Here is an 18,207-nt window from a genome sequence, read left to right as displayed (position 1 = left end):
AATACGCTTGGAATATGAAATTTTTAATGACAACATAAAATACAGAGTGCTTAGAAAAAAATGCAACAATACAATAATTATAATAATTGCATAGAACCTTTAAAAGCAGACTTGACGTGAGATGAAAATTCCCGCCGCAGTGAAGTGCTGAGTGAGGCTGCAGACGTTTTAAGCTATTCAAAACAGTATACAGGAAGTAGAGTGCCTGTCTGTTGCATTTACATTGCCGCAATGCTCTTGAGCAAGACGCACACTGCCTTGTACCATAGGACAATGATTATTACAAGATGAAAATTGGAACCCGCACAGCAAAACTGTACACCTTTTTTTGTTAGCCATGTTAAAGTTGCAATTAACTCTCCATTATTGCTTTCTTCTATTTTCATATATGTGTATATATATATATATTCTATCCTCATTGTCACATTATGACATCTGAAAACAAAATTAAAAAACAGAAAAGAAATGATTTTAATTCCAAAAATAACCTCATCTGGAGGCACTTTTAGGACTGGGCTAACAAATCAACAAAGAAGACTTACAATTTGGATTCAAAACACTTTCAGCCATTAAATTTAATTTTTGCTTCTTCTCATCAGAGAGTGACGCCACAAATAAATAAATAAAATATTAAAAAACCCAAACAACAACTAATGCATGGATGAAAATATATTTTACAAATGAGCATTTTTTTCATGCACATCTGCTTGTTAAGCATGAGATAATAAATGTGATTATCTTATTTAATATTTTAATATATTTACAATGCTACAGATGACCTGTAATAAAAAGCTGCACGAATGTTTGAAATCAAACATTCAGCTTTTTAATAAGAGTCACATGTAACATTGATGGGAGAACTTTGATATGACTTAAAACTCTGTATGTACAGTACAGAGCTTAATATATCAACATCCTGGCTGCACAACAAACAAATGCTGGCAAAGGGGGAGAAACTGTTGAAATGGTAACAAGCACACAACGGCGGACCCGATAGCTTCCTGTTCAGACTTGAGCATTAAAAAAAAAAATAATTAAAAAAAATAAGCAGAGGCTGCCGTGAGCTTGGTTTTTGTTCTTTTTTTTTTTTTTGTTCCACTTTCTGGTTGAAAAAAGTTCACAGTAGCGTCCGGTGAAATAGGCCATGGCCGTGAAAATGCGAGTGCGTGCATGCGTGTGTGTGGTTGCAGACATGCAATGCATCACGTAATTTTGTTTTTTTGGGTGGGGGGCATTTTTTTCAAGGGAGTCGAGTTTCATTAAGACATATGCAGTGCTCTGCCACCATCTTGGTGTTGAAGGAATCGAAGAGTTTCATTTAGATGGGGTGGGGGGGCATTTTTGTTGAACGATGTACCGTGAGATTTCCGATATATGTGCCTTGGCTCAAGAAAGATTGGAAAACATGTACTGTTAACAGCTTCTGTGGCTTTGTGGGCAACTCTTCGAAGACATTCTTTGACACGCACGCGTATAGGACAACCACACACACACACACACACACACACACACACACACACACATACATACATACATACATAGCTTGTTCTGTCTTCAGTGGGCGCCCCCGCCGCCCCCGTCGTCCCACGTGCAGTCGTTCTTCTGCTTGGCCAGCTTCCTCACCACCCTCTCCAGCTCTTTGCGAGACTTCTGCTCCTCCTCCAGAAATTGCTTTATCCATTTGTTCTCCTGCCACATCACGCAAGAGATAACAGATGGCATTAAATTGTCGGGATGATTAATCTGTCAGGCTTTAGTGATACCACTCATGTTTCACAAAGGATAAAGAATATATACCTGCGAGTATTGTGATACTGTCTGTCTCAAAAGATTGCTTTCCCGTTAAATTTTTTTTTTCATAAACAGCTAAATCACTTCGATTTAAAAGCGGCACCGTACAATTATTATAATCCCATGTTAGATCCCATGAATGTATTTTGCATTTTTCCCATTGGGGAAAATTTGTTGAAATTAAGATGGATTGAGAAAAAGTGCAGCTACCACCACTAACCACAATCAAACATATTGTTAAAGCAATTAAAGCGACAAATACCTTTTTCAGTTCATGGACCTCATCCTTTAAAGCATACATTGCATCAACCAGACTCCTGGAAGAAAAAAAAAATCAAAGAAAAAAATTACAGCCTCGGGTTTTGAGTATATCTGCACAATCAGCGAAAAATGCACTCTTAAATAAATCTGTATTATTATATTATTATATTATTTGTGGTTGGACTTTGCAGTGAGGAAGAATTGCAGTGAATTATACTGAAAGCTGTTTCTTTGTAAATGCTAGATGAAGCTGGGATGCAAATATCCGCTTACTTTTCCTCAATGACCGTCTGCCCGTTGCTCTTCATCTCCTCTACAATGATCTTCTCTTCCTCGGGAAGGAGCACCTGAGGCGCGCAGTCCTTACGCACAGCTAAACAAACACACACACAGACACGTTGATGCACCAGAAGGTAAAAGTGTGGCGATAAAAGATGAATACGAACGTGTGCTGGTGGAGTGGAGGCTGGCCCCTGTGCAGTAGGCCTCGATCACCCTCAGGATCTGAGCGTCCTCCTCCAGAGCCACCGTGCCTAGACACAGTTCACCCATTATCTCCGCTTCCAGAATGTTTGTTTGTTTCTAACATGGAAAGTGACATGAACTTGTCGGAACAGGTTGTGTTCCACTTCAACAACATCAAACATGAAAATATCAAATTTAGTCATTTTCTTGAGTCCTACTTCTTCTCATGTGAACCTCGTCATCTGAAGGCTTCCTTTCCTTCTTTCTGTTTCCAGGCAAGAACTTCTTCATGGGCCGTGGGCTCTTGCTGGAGTCCTGCGGGAGCAAGCGGAAGGCAGTCGGTGGGTCTCTCGTTACACGCCTCAAAAAAGCAGCCAAGACTGCAAATCAAATCAGTACTGCACAATCTCTCAGAGGTTTAAGAAAGGATGAAAAGGCAGCAAGTGCATGGTGTCAGCAGTGACCAAAGCGGGCAGGTAAAGGCACCCTGGTAAAACCTTTTCCTGCGCCCTACGGCTAAAACGCGTTTGAGGAAATGTGGAATTAATTTTACTACAATGTGTCATCATCAAAGGCATTTCATAGGCGTCAGGGCAGGGGAAAAAACAAAAACAAAAGCTTTACAATGGAGGACATGTTGGCAAAGCAATGGGAAGGAAGCAAGAGTAAACATTTTGACTGTTTTGTTTGTAGAAAGTTTGCTGACTCAACGATTAAGTTAGTTGCGTGACGCCGCTGACAACTCAAAACACTCTTATCTGGTTTCCGCACCGAATGAATTGAAACGGCAATAATCTGTTCCAACCTCACCCCCCCAAAAAAAATTACTACTGCTCTCGTTTCTGGACTATGTTTTGTGTGACTACTTGTCACCCTTTAAAAGGTTTGACTGAATGCTTACAAGTTTTAAGGCACCTGTGATGCTATTGAGGAGACGCATTTTGATTGAACATGTCTCTATGGTTTCTACCATCTTTCCTCAGGCTACCATCATTTTTGTCTAGGCCTGCTTCAAGGCCATTTAGTGCAGAAAATAAAGAGCACAGCACACATGCAGGCTTTCACAGGAAACCACATTGAGGAAGGAGGAGTTATGCCACTTCAGCAACTGGGTGCACAAACTTGCTTACACACACCACCCCCGTTGCCCAAAATCACATACACACAGGACTCTAACCTTACCTTCATGATATAAGACATCCTCTACAGAAGACGGTGGGGAAAGAGAAAAGAAGTGAGTGAAAATATGACGGGAGAAAGGTGTGATGCAGAGATAATAGTGTCAAACATTTGCACACCACAGAAACACCCTCCACTTTCTTTGCTCGATTGTATATGGAGGTGAAGAGATGGAGAGAAGGGCAATGCATTATAAGACTCAAGCATGCCATCTGTGGATTCAAACTGATTCAGTTTGCTTGGCAGCGTTTTGCATCACGGACGGAGGTCATGCAAATAGAGAAGTAGGACATGCGAGAGAAATTCTTTTCATGTGAATGCTGCAAAAGTTTTTTGCTAGTACTTTTTTTTTTTTAATTTATCAGAAAAGAAATCTATACGCTCAAAGGCCAGTAAATTAGGTGCAAATTAAGAAAAAAAATGTGACATTTTTACTTTGGGATATAATTATATTATTTATAAACAGCTAATTATTTGATGAATAAAAAAGGGTTAAATGAGTTAAAACAAGAAAGCAAAGACTTTGTTACTTAAATAAACAATTTAATTTGTTGCATTATTTATTAAATGTATCATTTATATCATCAATTCATTAAAATAGACATATTATCTTACTATTAAAATAAATATCTTTATAAATTTTAAATACATATTTCAACTATTTTTTTGTTTTTGTATTTGCCTGGCCCATGAGTCGGATTTTTTAATTTATACGCGGCCGGTGAGCACCAAAGTCTGCAACCTCCTACCTCTTTATAACCCAATGCGGCCGAGGGCTTGAGGGGAGGTGCCGGGCGCAGGCAGCTGAGTGACCAGGGCTTGCTCATCTTTGGTGGTTCCAGGGGCCCACGGCTGACGGCGCTGAAGCTGCCAAGGTGGGACAAGTGAGTGGGGCCACCCACCATGCTGAGTGGCTTGCCCTCCACTGTCTGTGAGGGGCGAAACAAATGCGAAGGTACATGAAGAATTTATGCACTGTGCTTCGGTTTTGTGTAGGATCCATTTCGTGCTACGTGGTGCTAAGTTGAATGCATGTGCTAACCTTTAAGTAATACTATTTTATTTACATTGCATTTCTCACAGACAGGACTCAGAGTGATTTACATTGTTCCAAGTTCAGAATATGATGAATATCAGTTTTGAAATAGTTTGCGGTGAAAAGAATGCAGGAAGTGGTAATAGTGATAATGAGTTCATCTAAATGGTGGCCTGACGGTTTCTCAAGTTCAAACCTTCAGGATGGTGCCTGCAGGACTGCCTCCTTTACTAAACGGCTGCAGGTGCTCCAGCCACTCTTGCAGCTCCTGGGCACTACTACAAAACACCGTCACACGCTCCATCATGCTTCCTGCAGAACGCACAAAACACACGCTTTTTTTTTTTTTTAGCACAAAGAGTCGAACGAGACCACATCCACTTCTGGGAATACGTGTCTCTTTTGTAGAAGTGCAGCTCCAGCGCTTCACAACATTCAAACCTGTGATGTCAAAGGCAAAGTGTGCATTGTCTGCATCCTCCATGTGTCTCGTTACAGTGGTGCCCGGCAGTGGCAGTCGTCCCTGAGGAAAGATATTAGACATGAAATCATGATTTGTCCTCTCGTTTCCAGTGAGAAAAGGGACTACCTAGAAAATGACCTGACATGACCAATGAAGCGCTGGGTTTTGAATTTTGTGGATTTTTAGCTCTGAATAAGATCATGAGCATTTGCAGCTAATAGCCAGACGCAAATTTCAGTATAACACATGCTGGTATCTGGTGTTGTAGTATTGGAGTGCTATCGATACTCAGTTTCACTTTCTACCACTAATCCACTTGCCTGCATTGAACCTTTGCTGGCTTTAGACTTTTGATCTGGAAAAGTCAGCCTTTCATCAGCTAATTCTGTTTTTTAGCGCCTGATATTCAACAGTCAATTCTTGTTTTGAAAATACGGTGGTGCCTCAACATATGAGTCCATTATCATTTGAAATACACAATGGTGTAACTCACTTTTGTTTGATGTCTGGTTTGGCATTAAACCTAAACTTGAAGAAGTTTCCACTATCTGCAAGTACTGCTTGTTGTGAAGCGAATAGGGGAAGTTCACTGCCAAGGCACCACTGAACAAGTGAAATAACACGCACGCCAGAAACAAAACTTTGCGGATGACTTTTGTGTGAGCAGAATTTACCTGATAAATGAAGCCACTCATACGAGAGCTGGTAGAGAGCATCACTAGCACGTTGGGGAAAAGCATCAGGTAGCGCTCATCTTTGTCCTGAAAGAGACACAAACATTAAATGAACATTTACATAGGCACAAAGCATACCAATTACTGTAACTGCATTTTATATTTTAATTATGTGTACTTATTTTGGCATTTTAGTATTTTTTGAATCTCTTTTGTGTTGTGTCGGTTTTACAGAAACCTTTTTTCTTTACTTAAAAGTGACAATCTTCCATTTCCTTATAGCGACAGAAAACGGTACTACTAAGGAGTACTTTAAACACATTTAAGACAAGTATGTTGGAGGAGGCAAATAATTTAATTTTAGTCAGGGTTTCCTGTCACATTAGGTCAGGTATGTATCAAAGCATAAAAAGGGCCTCACTGTGCATTCATGAAACTTTAACACAAAAGCTAAGGCTAGCTGGGTTTGCATGTGAAAGTTAAGTGAAATACGTTGAGGGTGATGGAGGACGTCAACATTATGACTAGTGCAATGGTAAACACTGAAACGTGAATTTTGTGCTATCTTCCAAGCCCCTCATCAAACCAGACCCTGACAAAGAAAGCCCACAAGAAAGGCGATGTCGCTCTTTCATGGGCTTCTGTTTAGTGAAGACACCCACAGGATTCTCTTTGGAGGCATTCGCACTTGATGTTGAAGCAAACTGTGATCGTTTACAGCTCTGCACGGGATTCAACCACTCGCTCACCTCACTGGAGCCGGTCCTCATGTGGACTTGGGACGTGTAGAGCACATGACCCAGACTTTTCATGCTGTCTCCATCCCAGCCGCGCACCTGTTCCGATAAGATTTGCAGTTCTAGGTTTTTGCGCTTCCGTAGGTCCTGGCACTGCGTCTAAATAGAAAAATTCATTGATAAGTAAAAATAGATAAATAAATAATACCCACAGTATTATGAAAAATTTGGTGGTCACAGAAATGTACTTAATTTTTAAAGAAAAACATTGTCTGAATGTTTTTTTATTTATTTTTTTCAAAACAAAAAACAAGTCTTTTTAACAGCAACTGAAACGTAACTCCCTATTTTAAAGCACTTAGAAATAAATTAATTGTAACTTGAAATCAGTTGAAGTTGGTAGCACAATCTGGAGCCCATATCTAATTTCAAATAATTGCTAAATGCTTTCCTGTGCAATGGATTTGCCATGGAGAAATCAAGAAGTGACTTTTGAGCCTCGTCGGGTGGCCAAATGCAGAAAATAAAATCGGCTCTCACACACTCACCACTAAACACCTGAACGCCGCTGTGGCCTTTACAATGTCAGAGAAGTCTGGGTGGGCTTCCTGTGGTGAGGACATAGATCAAGTACACGTGAGGTCGATATTTGTGCAGGAAGACATAATTATGTCGATGATATCTTTACCTCCACGTGTCTCTCGAGCTCCTGCAGCAGGGTTGGGTACTTGTCCAGTCTCATGAAGGGCTTGCTGAGGCTGGTGGTCAGCGTCAGAATGCCCGGAGCGCTGGCGCCTTGGCTCTCCATAAACTTGTCAAGGTCCTCGCTAGAGGGGGAACCCACAAGCCTTCATGTCATTTCATTATTTCATAGCCTGATATTTTTGCCACAAAAGGACAGTAACTGCTGAAAGTTAGTCAGCTAGCTTTGTTAGCTAGTGGTGGATATTTGTTTGCAGTCTGGATGTGGAGTGTTGATCCAGGCTCCAGTAACATCATCATATTTGTGAAATTGTAAAAATAGTTGTCAAAGGGGTCAGAAAAGCAACTAAATAGAGCTACGGCGTTGCCAAGTTGGCAACACTGAGTAGCTGTGTGTAGCTTCTCTGTATGTCTTTGGTGTGACCTGGTTTTCATGGTAACAGTGCTTGGCAGTGGCATGGCTCTCCAAAACGGTGTGATTGTGATATGAATCAGTGTGTGAAAAGTGGGTTTTAAGTGTGCTGTCATTTTTTTCCATTTGTATATTTTCCCCGAAGAAAGTCAGCGAGCACTTATGAAGCCATCTGTGAACACTTTTAAATTGTGAAACAAAGCTCACAATATGTCAACAATTAAAGCATTTCCAGAAACTCAAGGTTCCGCTTTCTAAGGAAAATGTGCATAAATTGCGGGAATGAAAATGTTTGACAAACACCTGAGTAACATGAAGGCCTTCATTGAAAATGTTTTCATGGAAAAACATTGTGACTTATGTACATTTTATGGTTACTTGAGCCGATGGAACAACTTCCTACCCTCTGATGTGGCTAAACAGCATAACCAAGATAACACTCCCCAATACCACACGTGGCATAAAGTGGAAAATTCAAATTTCGATCTCAAATGTATTTATGTATCCCTTAATGACACTCCAAAAATGTATGTGGTGTTGCTGACGACAGTGGCGCAAAACAACAAGTGACTCACTCTTTTATGCTTTCAAAAGCCATAACATCACGTTAAAATACGAACATGGCATACTCGACATTTTCTTACAAATCGCACAAATATGACTTACATCAAAGATTAGATTTTATACTTTTCTAATACCGACATGCAATATTTTAATCTTCCAATTTGTTTTGCTTGTTTAGTTTAAGTTATTCATTTATTTTACATTATTTCGATATCAGACAGGTTGTTAGTTTTGGGCCCTTCTCAATTATTTATAGGTAAATATTGGTGTTGAGACAATTTAACTTTGATTTAACTTCCTCAAAATGGCATCTTTTATTACCTCTGGAAATGAAATCATCTATCACAGACATAACAATAAAATTACGACACCTAGTGACCGAAAGTCACACTGCAACCGTTCATATCTAATGAGCTAAAGTACATTTAAGATCAACAATTAAGCCTTCAGTTAGCGATAGTTTGCTCCAGTGAAGAACTTAATCGCATGATAGTGAGGAGTTTCAAATATTTTGTCCCTACCATGCAGGTCAGTGAGATATACTGAGATCAGAAATAATCGTTCCCCATTGGAATGATTGGAAATGCCAATGAGAATCTACGTATTTCAGCCTTCCATAAAACACCAATAAAACCTGGGAGCTTGTTTTGGAAAAAAAAAAGCTATACAGTATTGTGCTTTATATAAACGTTTTTTTTTTAGATTGCTAGAAGTTAACTCGCACCATGTACTCGATCAGAACTTCCACAGATTGTTTGAAAAAAAGTTACATTTTCCAATATTTTTTCCAAGATAGGTACTGTAAATAAATGTTTATGTATGTAAATGCATGTAAAATGCATATGTACAGTGTAGAAAAATACATTGGTCACTGACCTGTGATCTGTGAGGATGCAGACGGCTGAAGGGTGGCTGGAGCAGTAGGCCAGGTAAAGAGACTTGATCTGACACATCACATTCAAGAAGCATCCAGCCAGCCGCTGTTGGCCTTCTGGAACTCTGCAATGACAATGTCAAGGTCAGGTGAGTGGTGTGACAAGGGAGAGCAATAAAAAGAACAAACAGTTGAAAACCGAAGGCGACATCCATGTTTTATTTCCCTATAAAGATTAGCTCTGGCAATAATAAGAAACTGCTTAAAAAAACTAACTTGCATTAGAAGTGTTTGTTTGTTTGAATTTTGCCATAAATGAATGTAAAGAGTGATAATGAGGTCATCAAAGTTAAAGTCAGCTTTATTATCAATTTCTTTACATGCCAGGACACACAAAGAGATCGAAATTGCGTTACCCACTATCCCACGGTGACAAGACATATAATAAAACATCCCAAAAAAACAACACAAAAAGTAAACCAAGAGGGCACATACATACAATGAATAAACAAGAGCGACGAATAAATATAAATAAATAAACAAGAGGAGCAAAAATGGAGCAAGTGTGCCATTAAAAATGAACTGTATCAATAAACGGTGACTTACTTTATACATTCCTCCAAAGAGACAACCAGGCCCTGCTGGAAGGTGAGGATCTCCTCCAGGTTTCCACACAGGGTGGTGCTGTCTACACTACTCAGCCTGCAGACAGTCAATCAACAGTAAAGTAACTTAAGGGGCATCCAAATATTCCACTAGACTTTATAAAAGCGGGCAACACTAGGTTCATTGGCTAAATTGATATTTGAAAAGTAGTCTCTAAACTGGTGAGAACAAGCCTCTGACATCTTGCTTACTTGTCGCTGCCTTGTAACGGTCGCAGGTAACAACTCAGCAGCGTTTGCAGCTCTTTGACAAACTCTCGCTCGTGCTCCAAGATGTCCTGCACCACCTGAAAAAAGCAAAACAGCCACGGTGGCCCGGCATTCATGACTAACTTGTTAGTCCTAAATATACTTTATTGTTGATATTTTATAGGAATATTTTCAATTCATCATATGCTTCATTGAATTGAATGTAATTTTACTGAAGTTTGCAGAGTAATGGGTGCAATTTAAGGGCAGCCAGGTCAAAGACTTTTGCTGGGATTAATTATGCTAAAATATTTAATGAAAAGGGCATTGTTGTGGACCCACAACAAGATAGAATAGATACGAGCCAGTACGAGCTGAGTGCATTTTTGGGTACCGTGACTGTGTTGTATGTTGTTCATGTTTTAGCTCGGGGGCTAAACTATGAAGGAATGGTGAAGACTAATCTTGTCAGTTTGTGAAAATAAATTGCAAACAATGTGAATTTGAGTTTAATCTACCTATTTAAAAAAAAAAAAAAGTATCTAGATCTAATGTATCTTTGCTGTAAACTCACCACACTGTAGTAGCTTTTGGTCAGCTGAGCTCCTTTAGGAGACACGGGTTTTTCTACAGGAGAGATATTGACAATGATCTAAATACAACCATTCCCAATTATTGTCATCACACCCGCCCCCCAAGAATAAAAACTTGAGTCACTCCAACTCACCACAGGCCTTGACCTCACGCACGTAGTTGCTTGGAAACCATCCCGTCTTTCCATTGAGGTTGCCTTCCCACCAGCCGCCTTCCTCCTGCCGCGTCACGACGATGACGTCGCCTTTGCCGAACGACAGCTCGTCTTCGTTGTTCTGCTTGAAGTTGAAGCGGGCCTTCACTATCAGCTGCCCGTTGCTGCCGCTGCCATTTTCGGACATCTCCTGTCAAGTGAGTGTTTTCATATAGGAGAAAGTCACTTACCTATTCGGTTCATCCAGAAATGATAACAGAAATTCAAATATCCAGAAATTTACCAGAACAAGGATGCAGAACATACCGCAGATTTGGATTGTCGCCGCAGAGAGCCTTTGGACTTGGCAGAGGAGATTGTGTGCGAGGAAGCCGTCGGACTAAGTGATTGGGTGCCTGGCTGCGGACATGACCTCTCTGCAGCACTGTCTGTGGACACACATTATGCAGCCCTAGTTATTTTGCTTGCTTGTCTTATTCAAACTCTAGGGATGAGGTGAGGATCAAACTGTCTTGACACGACGTCTGACTTTTCGTCTAATGAGATGAACTAATGTCCAAGATGTGTGAACACTTTACAGCGAGACAGAATTCAGGGTGAGAATCCCTGCTCCAGTCATCCTGTGTGGAATTTGCATCTTCTCCCTGTGCTTGTGTGGGTTTTATCCAGGTACTCAGACTTGACTGTCATATTCCCAAAATATTCATGTTAGGTTAAGTGAAGACTATGAATTGTCCCAACGTTTGCTGGTAAGCCAACTGAAAGCTATTTCCCTAAAGAAACGGTGCAGGCATTCCGAGTCAGTATTGGCTAAAAAAGAATGATCCCACGAGAAAAGACAGAGGCTTCTTTTGTTGGATCAACCAACATATCTCGTGACTCAAGTTTGCAACACATATTTGGTATACATATAAAAAAAGAAATCAGTGACAAAAAAATCAAAACACCAAAGTAGCGGAATCTACAAGACGAATGATTCAAATGTATCTTATGTATCCTCCTAGCATTTCGGTTGTTTCTTTCCAAGTTGAAGTTCTATCAAAAGTGGACAATGGGTAGCTTTGAAGCACGTCTGTAGCCTGCCAGCCAAGCTCCAGATACTGCAACGCATCTCCATCACTGTGTCCCGATCAAGGAAAAAACAGACAGTACGTCTTTGAACGAATGTTTTTTTTGTTTTTTTTTTAGCTCCGGTATGAGTGTGCAGCAGCACTCAGTAACGTGCATGGGAAGCAGATTTTCTCTGACAAGAAAGCGCTGACAAAATAACATTGAGGCTGAGGAAAGAAATTGAGCTGAGACCAGTTCTACCTCATGGAGCAATTAGCCCCGAAGCACAGCAAATATTTCTAGTTGCACCATTAAAGTAGAATGGAAATGTGTGTACCTCTCTCTGTCTCGGTTACAAGGCGCTATTAAATTTGACATTACTGATTGTGTGTAACACCAAGCCCTCATTTGAACAAAGCAGGATATTACTCTTGTATCAAACACAGCAGGCAAATATGGCACCCAGCAGGACACAAACACACACCAGCTGGCCTCTGCCAGGAAAGCCAATCAGCTTGATCAAATGTTGCATGACACAAATTGAGCAACACAGATTGTGTTGTTGCCTCTTAACCCGCCAAGTGGCACAGTTTGCCGCAGTACAATTTGAAACCTTGCACTGACGAGTGTTTCCCTGTGGAGCGTGCGATGATGGCTGCGTAAGCTACACAACACAGTACAGTGTCACCAAAGCCGCCAATTCGGTCAACGAAGTCGATGAATGCTAAACAGCGTGTGTGTGTGTGTGCGTGCGTGCGTGCGTGCGTGCGTGCGTGCGTGCGTGCCAGTCCTGTTGACTTGATAGAATTTGAAATGAATTGAAGTGGCAGTCTTAACTGTTATCATGTTCACAAACATATTAAGAGTAGCTATGCCTGTTTTGTCAACTACATTTCTCCCCAAAATGACACCTATACTCTGAAATGATTTATATGTTTCTTTCTTCTTAAAGCATTTTTGAATCGGTGGGACTTTTACTGCCGAACTAACTATAGTCCTAAAAATATGGTAGGTTTCATGTTCATTGCAGTGCATTTCTGGTCCTAAACAATAACTATATTAACTAATAAGCAGGTGACTATGCCAAGAGGGTACCCAAACAGAAAGGTGCTTAACAAATGGACCATTGTCGAATATTTTCAAAGTGTGCTATGAAAACAATTTTTGGGATTGATTTTGACATAATGGTTATATCACCAAGTAGTGGCTCACACGCCTGACGTGGGATATCAGTCAAGGTCATTGAAAAGTGAGTCCCGTTATTCACAAATGACATTCTTTCTTGAGGAAGGACAGTTCATTAAAAAGTAGAAGCACCTTGCAAGTAGTCACTGTAACCTTTGTGCCATTTTGTTTTTGTCACAATTATACAGCCCACATGAATAATTGATTAATTGTGGAAAAACTGTTGAGGCAATCGATGGTGTAAATTCACTGCGGCCTTGTTTGCGAAGCAGCGGGATGCTGGAAGGTCACGGAAGGACAACGCAGGAAGCTCTTACCTTGCGTGGCAAAGTTGACGGCCAGCAATGTGGTCAGGACTTTGCCGAAATTCTCCCCGCTGTAAAGGCACTCCGGCTCAAAGCCCTGGATACAAGACAACATAAACAAGACACAAATCAAATATGTGTGTCACAATTACAAACAGGGTGTCGTATTCCAATAATTGGATGCACAGTTGAACACGCACAGGATTTGAACGAGTCTCGGCCGTACGCGCATAACCAGTGGCACATGAAGCGTGACCCATATTCTGTGAATTAGCGGTCTATAAAACAGCCAGACACCATTACGATTCACTGCACACGCACACACGCAGTGCCGCGTTTCAGGCAGCTATCTCATTCCCCGCCGAGCTTAGGGTTTCACATTTTAAATAAAACATCTTAAATATAGCGTTTGAGTGGCACCGCTTCAATCCTGTTATGTTTGAAAGTCATCCCATCTTCATCATCACAACCTGCACAGAAAAAATCCTTATGCACACAAACAGGAAAGCATAATCTTGAATTCTAATACAAATATTCTTCAGGTCATGATAAAAATACTCAATGCATCTGTAAGAGGGGGAAACGGCAATGGAAAAGGCTCCATCCCCTCTGAGCCTTCGCTTAATCCTTGGTAACTCTCTAATAGTGCCTGGTTGGCACCTAGCAGGCGCGGATGGGTGAAACAGTTCAGCGAGAACAGAATCTAAATTGTACACTGACGTTATGGGTTCCCTCTTAAGAGTACCAGTCACTGTGTGCGTTTGTGATACCTTCATACAAGTCAGGCGGCACAACACGGCAGGCCGTCCAAAACGTTGTCAAACGTATCCGCAGGGTATCATATGATGCGCAAATGTGAAACGGCAAGTGTCCAAATGTATCGGACATTACAAGAATTCAAGTCCTACCATGACCACAGAGTCATACACGCTAATAAGTCCCATTCAGCTAAGGAATGGAGCAAGAGGCCTTGAGCAGTTCACGCTGCTTCCTCTTTCGGCGTTTTAGTGCAGAAGTGAAAACAGTATGACTCGCCTCTTTGTGCAGGCAATGGATAAACGGGCACTATTTGCTGCGGTGGCGGCGAGAGAGAAAATAAAAACGAAGTGATCACGTCAGTGACCAAAAGATGGGCAGGGCTGGCTTGAGGGCCTCAAGCTGGTTGGCCATGAGCTGCTGCTGGCTTCACAAGGTCTAATTATGGGCTGAGGGGCACTTCCCACACACAACAAGCCAGCTGGGCATCGGGCGTTTCACCACGCCACTGTAAAGTGAGTAAGGCTGGCACAAAACAGATGATGTGATTCAAGACCAGAGCATGATTATCTTTAAAATTGTAGAGGACGTGTCCAGTGTGGCACACAGCGGGGGAGAAGACACTCCCAACATCTGCAACACATTCCCTCTATGATAATGGAAGCATTCTTCAAAGCAAGACCAGGACATTTCATTGCATTACAACTTCCATCCCATTGCTCGTTTTTTTGCTTTTAATCTAAAGCGATTTATGAACTCAACTGAAGTGTTTCCTTGTCAGACCACAACTACTGAACACACAACTGAAATAGAATAATTTCCCACAGCATACATTTAAAAAACCTAAATTAGCTAATGAATATAAAACGTATATCTTTCTCATATATGTTTATTTTAGATGAAGCTGACAGTTTTTAGACTGTGAACTAAAATTAGCAACTGGTAACTGAACAATACACCTTGTTTGTATTTTCCAACTAAGACAGACATTTCTTGAAACAATTGACTAAAATAATTTTTTTATCACAACTGCGATACATTATGGAAGTTAACGACAGTATATCGCGCAAGAGAAAGCACAGTATTCTGCTCTAAATTTAAAAAAAAGTGGTATTGGTGCTTGCCTAATGAGGGTAAAAGTAAAAAGTAGGTAAAAAAAATAGTACCCAAAATAAAGTACTGATACCTGAAAAATCTAATAAAACACAGTCCGAAATATTTGTACTTTGTTACTTCCTGACAGACAGCACGTCTGTTTATGTAGCTTGCTCCACATGGACGGACGTGCTGAGAAACCCGATACTGTCCAAGCAGGCTGAGCGGATCACAACACAAGCAAGCGGGTCTAATAAGTCCACTCATGGGAAACATGCACCAGGCTTAGAAGGCTAATAAGTCGATGCCGACACGGTGTACACGTTTCGTCGCAAACTTACCTCCACTTTCAACGATGAGCATCCTCTGAGAAACTCTCGAATGTTGCCTATGCAGTCGGCTTCGGTTCTCGGATCCGGGCAGTACTGAGTACAAACAGACGGGGTAGAAAATATCAGCACGTTTGAACGCGAGGGGTACGCAATACTTTTTGACAGAAGTGACTCGAAGCTAATGCCATTAAAGTCAAGTTAGAAGTGATCGTAGGAATGAGAGTTTATGAAATATGGAGTCAATCCGCGTCCTCTTCGTCGAAACATTGCCATTGATGACATCAGCATCAAGCTAACGCTGAGATGTAAACATCCGCTTACTTGCACGACTTTCAAAATAAACTATATGGTAAAGTTTGCTTGCTGATCGAAAACTGAGATTCAGCGAATTGGAGTCAATTATACCACAAATAATGCCAAAGCTGATAGATGTCAAATAATCAGTGGAACAAAACGTCATTGTCCATGGATTATTTTACTACTGTTAATAATATTTATCAGCGACGCATGAGGCTTTATTGATCCTGCAAAGCCACACAACACTTTTCTGTGGGTTGACTTATTGCACGTTGAAAACAACTTTAAAAAAAAAAAACATTTTTTTTTTTAAAAAGAGCGATGTTTCGGTATTATTGTTACGCACTTCCTGTTTGACACCATATTTCAGTTTGTCGCCAACTTTACCACTCAAGAGGTCGAAGTTGCAACCGGGAAGAACCTTCGAGGAGGAAGTGACGAAGCTTGTCTGCTAACTATCAACTTTGCCATCTATTGGCCTTTTACGTTCAAATTAAACCCACATTGCCGTTAATTAAACACAGTAACTATACATTCGATGTTGTTTCACTATATTTAGTTAAAAAAAAGACGGTTCTTCCGGCTTCTGTTCACACTGGTGCACAAAAGTGGCGTCGACAATGCGGAACATCATCAAAGTATTTCTTGGCAATATTGTAGCAGATGTTGCACATTAGCTTCGACTCATAAGCGACGTCATTAAAAGCAAAAAGTTCGTTGCAAGTTTTAAAATGGGCGGCATGTAAGTCTGTGTTCATATAAAACCCCTCCCTTCTCGTCTACGATCGGATCACATTATGTCAATTTATCCCCCCTCTCTCTCTCTTCTATACCTTGGCAGTGAAACCGGGTACAAGCCTCTCGACCAGCTTGCAAAGTACGAGGCCATCCTTCAGCGAGGCTTTTAAGAATTCCTCCGGGTCAGCAATGTTCTTCTTGGGGGAGTCGAGCACTCCCAGCGATATCAACCACGTTACGGTCTGCTCCTCGGGGTTCATGGCGCCGTCAGACGTGCATTATTCTTGGCGACGGTCGTCCTCCACCTCCGGTGGTCTGGTTCCTTATTAGCGTGTGGTGCACCTCGTAACCCCGCACTTCTGCTTGAAGTTCGGCAAGAGGCGTCAGAGAGGTGGGGGTGGGGGCCGGCTGTGTTACTACATGCCAAAAGTGATGATCACCCCTGCTGGTAAGCAGACACCTCAACAATAGACCAGCCGAAGTGCACTGCAAGTACAGTAGTGCTTGTTTTAACTGCCCCCCCCCCCCCCCCCCCCCCCACAAAAAAAAAAAAAACGGGAATTAATAAGTTATGTATTTTAGTAAATAAATGATAAAGATATACAGATTTCTGTTTTTAGTGTAATTAATGGATGTTGGACCAAGGCCTTGTCACAAGTCAGAGATTGTCCTTTTTGAGTTAGCAACCTGCTAATAAAAGTGCAGTAAATATTTCTCTTTAATCTGTAATATTTTTGTTTAATGTTTCCAATGGCATTGGATTGTACTAGATTGGTGGTGGAAGCAGACTCTTTTTGTGTGCTCTTCTGTATTGAGATTATTGTAGCAGACTACAATTGCAATAAAACCCAAATGCCTGATTTGTTTAGCTTTCTGTGTTGGGTCATCAATAAAAGGTTCTTTAAGACTTCAAAGAAATCCTTTCCCTGCCACACTTTCATGTTAATACTCAAAAAGTCTTTTTCCAGGATCCCCACAGTTCCATCATCATGGCTATCATCTTGCCCAGGTCTTCAAAACAGGTCTCCTTGATGACCACCTTAAGGTCATGTTTTTCTCAGCCAGGAACTGTCAGATGCTCAAGACAGCATCTGTGAGCATCTGCTTAGTACGTCCGGGCAACAACTCTTGCCTCTTCTTCTGTGCTCGACTAAGCAAATGTAACTGAATATTTTTGTGGATGAGCTGGCTGATCAACTGGTCCACGGCGAAAAGGAAAACTCACTATCTTAAATCATGTTTGTTACACCAGTCTGTCACACCTCTTGCATGTTCAACGACTTGACTCATACAAAAATGCATGCACCAGGTCATGCGTGTTAAAGACTGATGCCAGAAGGCTAGCTGCCACCACAACAATTAGCATCCGGTCACTAAATTCCAGGACAACAAACACCGTTAACAACAGCACTTTGGCACAGAACTGCATAAAAATAATTTTCACGCAAAGGCGAATTATTTAAAGAGATACGAGATCGCAAATTGTGGCTGAAACACCAGTTGGGAGTCATTCGTAAGTCAAGGCACCACTATACTGCTGGTGTTTGCTGCAGTGTTTTCGCAAGTTGTCAGACTAGGAAGCGAAGCTTGATGTATCAGCATATTTTGCAAAAATACACAAAATATTCCAACCAGACTCAAGGCCTACAGACCAAATCTGTATATATTGTTTAGGGCCAGTAGCTCATC

At 41.1% G+C, this 18,207-nt stretch overlaps 1 protein-coding gene and 1 long non-coding RNA gene across 3 annotated transcripts; one reads left to right on the top strand and one right to left on the bottom strand.

The window, feature by feature from the left end:
- Positions 1–1,069: 1,069 nt before the first annotated feature.
- On the bottom strand, positions 1,070–16,969 carry arhgef6 (Rac/Cdc42 guanine nucleotide exchange factor (GEF) 6). Of its 2 annotated transcripts, XM_085933371.1 has the most exons (22): positions 16,614–16,969; positions 15,493–15,576; positions 13,313–13,397; positions 11,067–11,188; positions 10,740–10,950; positions 10,587–10,639; positions 10,016–10,110; positions 9,765–9,860; positions 9,161–9,283; positions 7,295–7,433; positions 7,155–7,214; positions 6,619–6,765; positions 5,870–5,956; positions 5,174–5,255; positions 4,929–5,044; positions 4,446–4,625; positions 3,700–3,720; positions 2,736–2,832; positions 2,499–2,585; positions 2,326–2,425; positions 2,054–2,108; positions 1,070–1,689 (listed from the first exon to the last, which is right to left on the bottom strand). In XM_085933371.1, the coding sequence occupies exons 1-22, from the start codon at positions 16,776–16,778 to the stop codon at positions 1,555–1,557; spliced, it is 2,340 nt and encodes a 779-aa protein (XP_085789497.1). In that variant the 5' UTR covers positions 16,779–16,969; the 3' UTR covers positions 1,070–1,554. The 2 variants fall into 2 exon arrangements, with proteins under 2 accessions (XP_085789497.1, XP_085789501.1); XM_085933375.1 differs by lacking the exon at positions 3,700–3,720 and having other exon boundaries at positions 16,614–16,968.
- Positions 16,162–17,044, top strand: LOC147060500 (uncharacterized). Its single transcript, XR_015068454.1, has 2 exons — positions 16,162–16,522; positions 16,622–17,044. It is a non-coding gene; the product is annotated as an uncharacterized LOC147060500 (long non-coding RNA).
- Positions 17,045–18,207: the final 1,163 nt, after the last annotated feature.

The sequence above is a fragment of the Syngnathus leptorhynchus genome, chromosome 2 (assembly GCF_054491065.1).
Source record: "Syngnathus leptorhynchus isolate UIUO chromosome 2, UIUO_Slep, whole genome shotgun sequence".
Taxonomy (NCBI): domain Eukaryota; kingdom Metazoa; phylum Chordata; class Actinopteri; order Syngnathiformes; family Syngnathidae; genus Syngnathus; species Syngnathus leptorhynchus.
The sequence above is the reverse complement of the archived record's forward strand: the minus strand, read 5'-3'. Positions and strand labels throughout refer to the sequence as shown.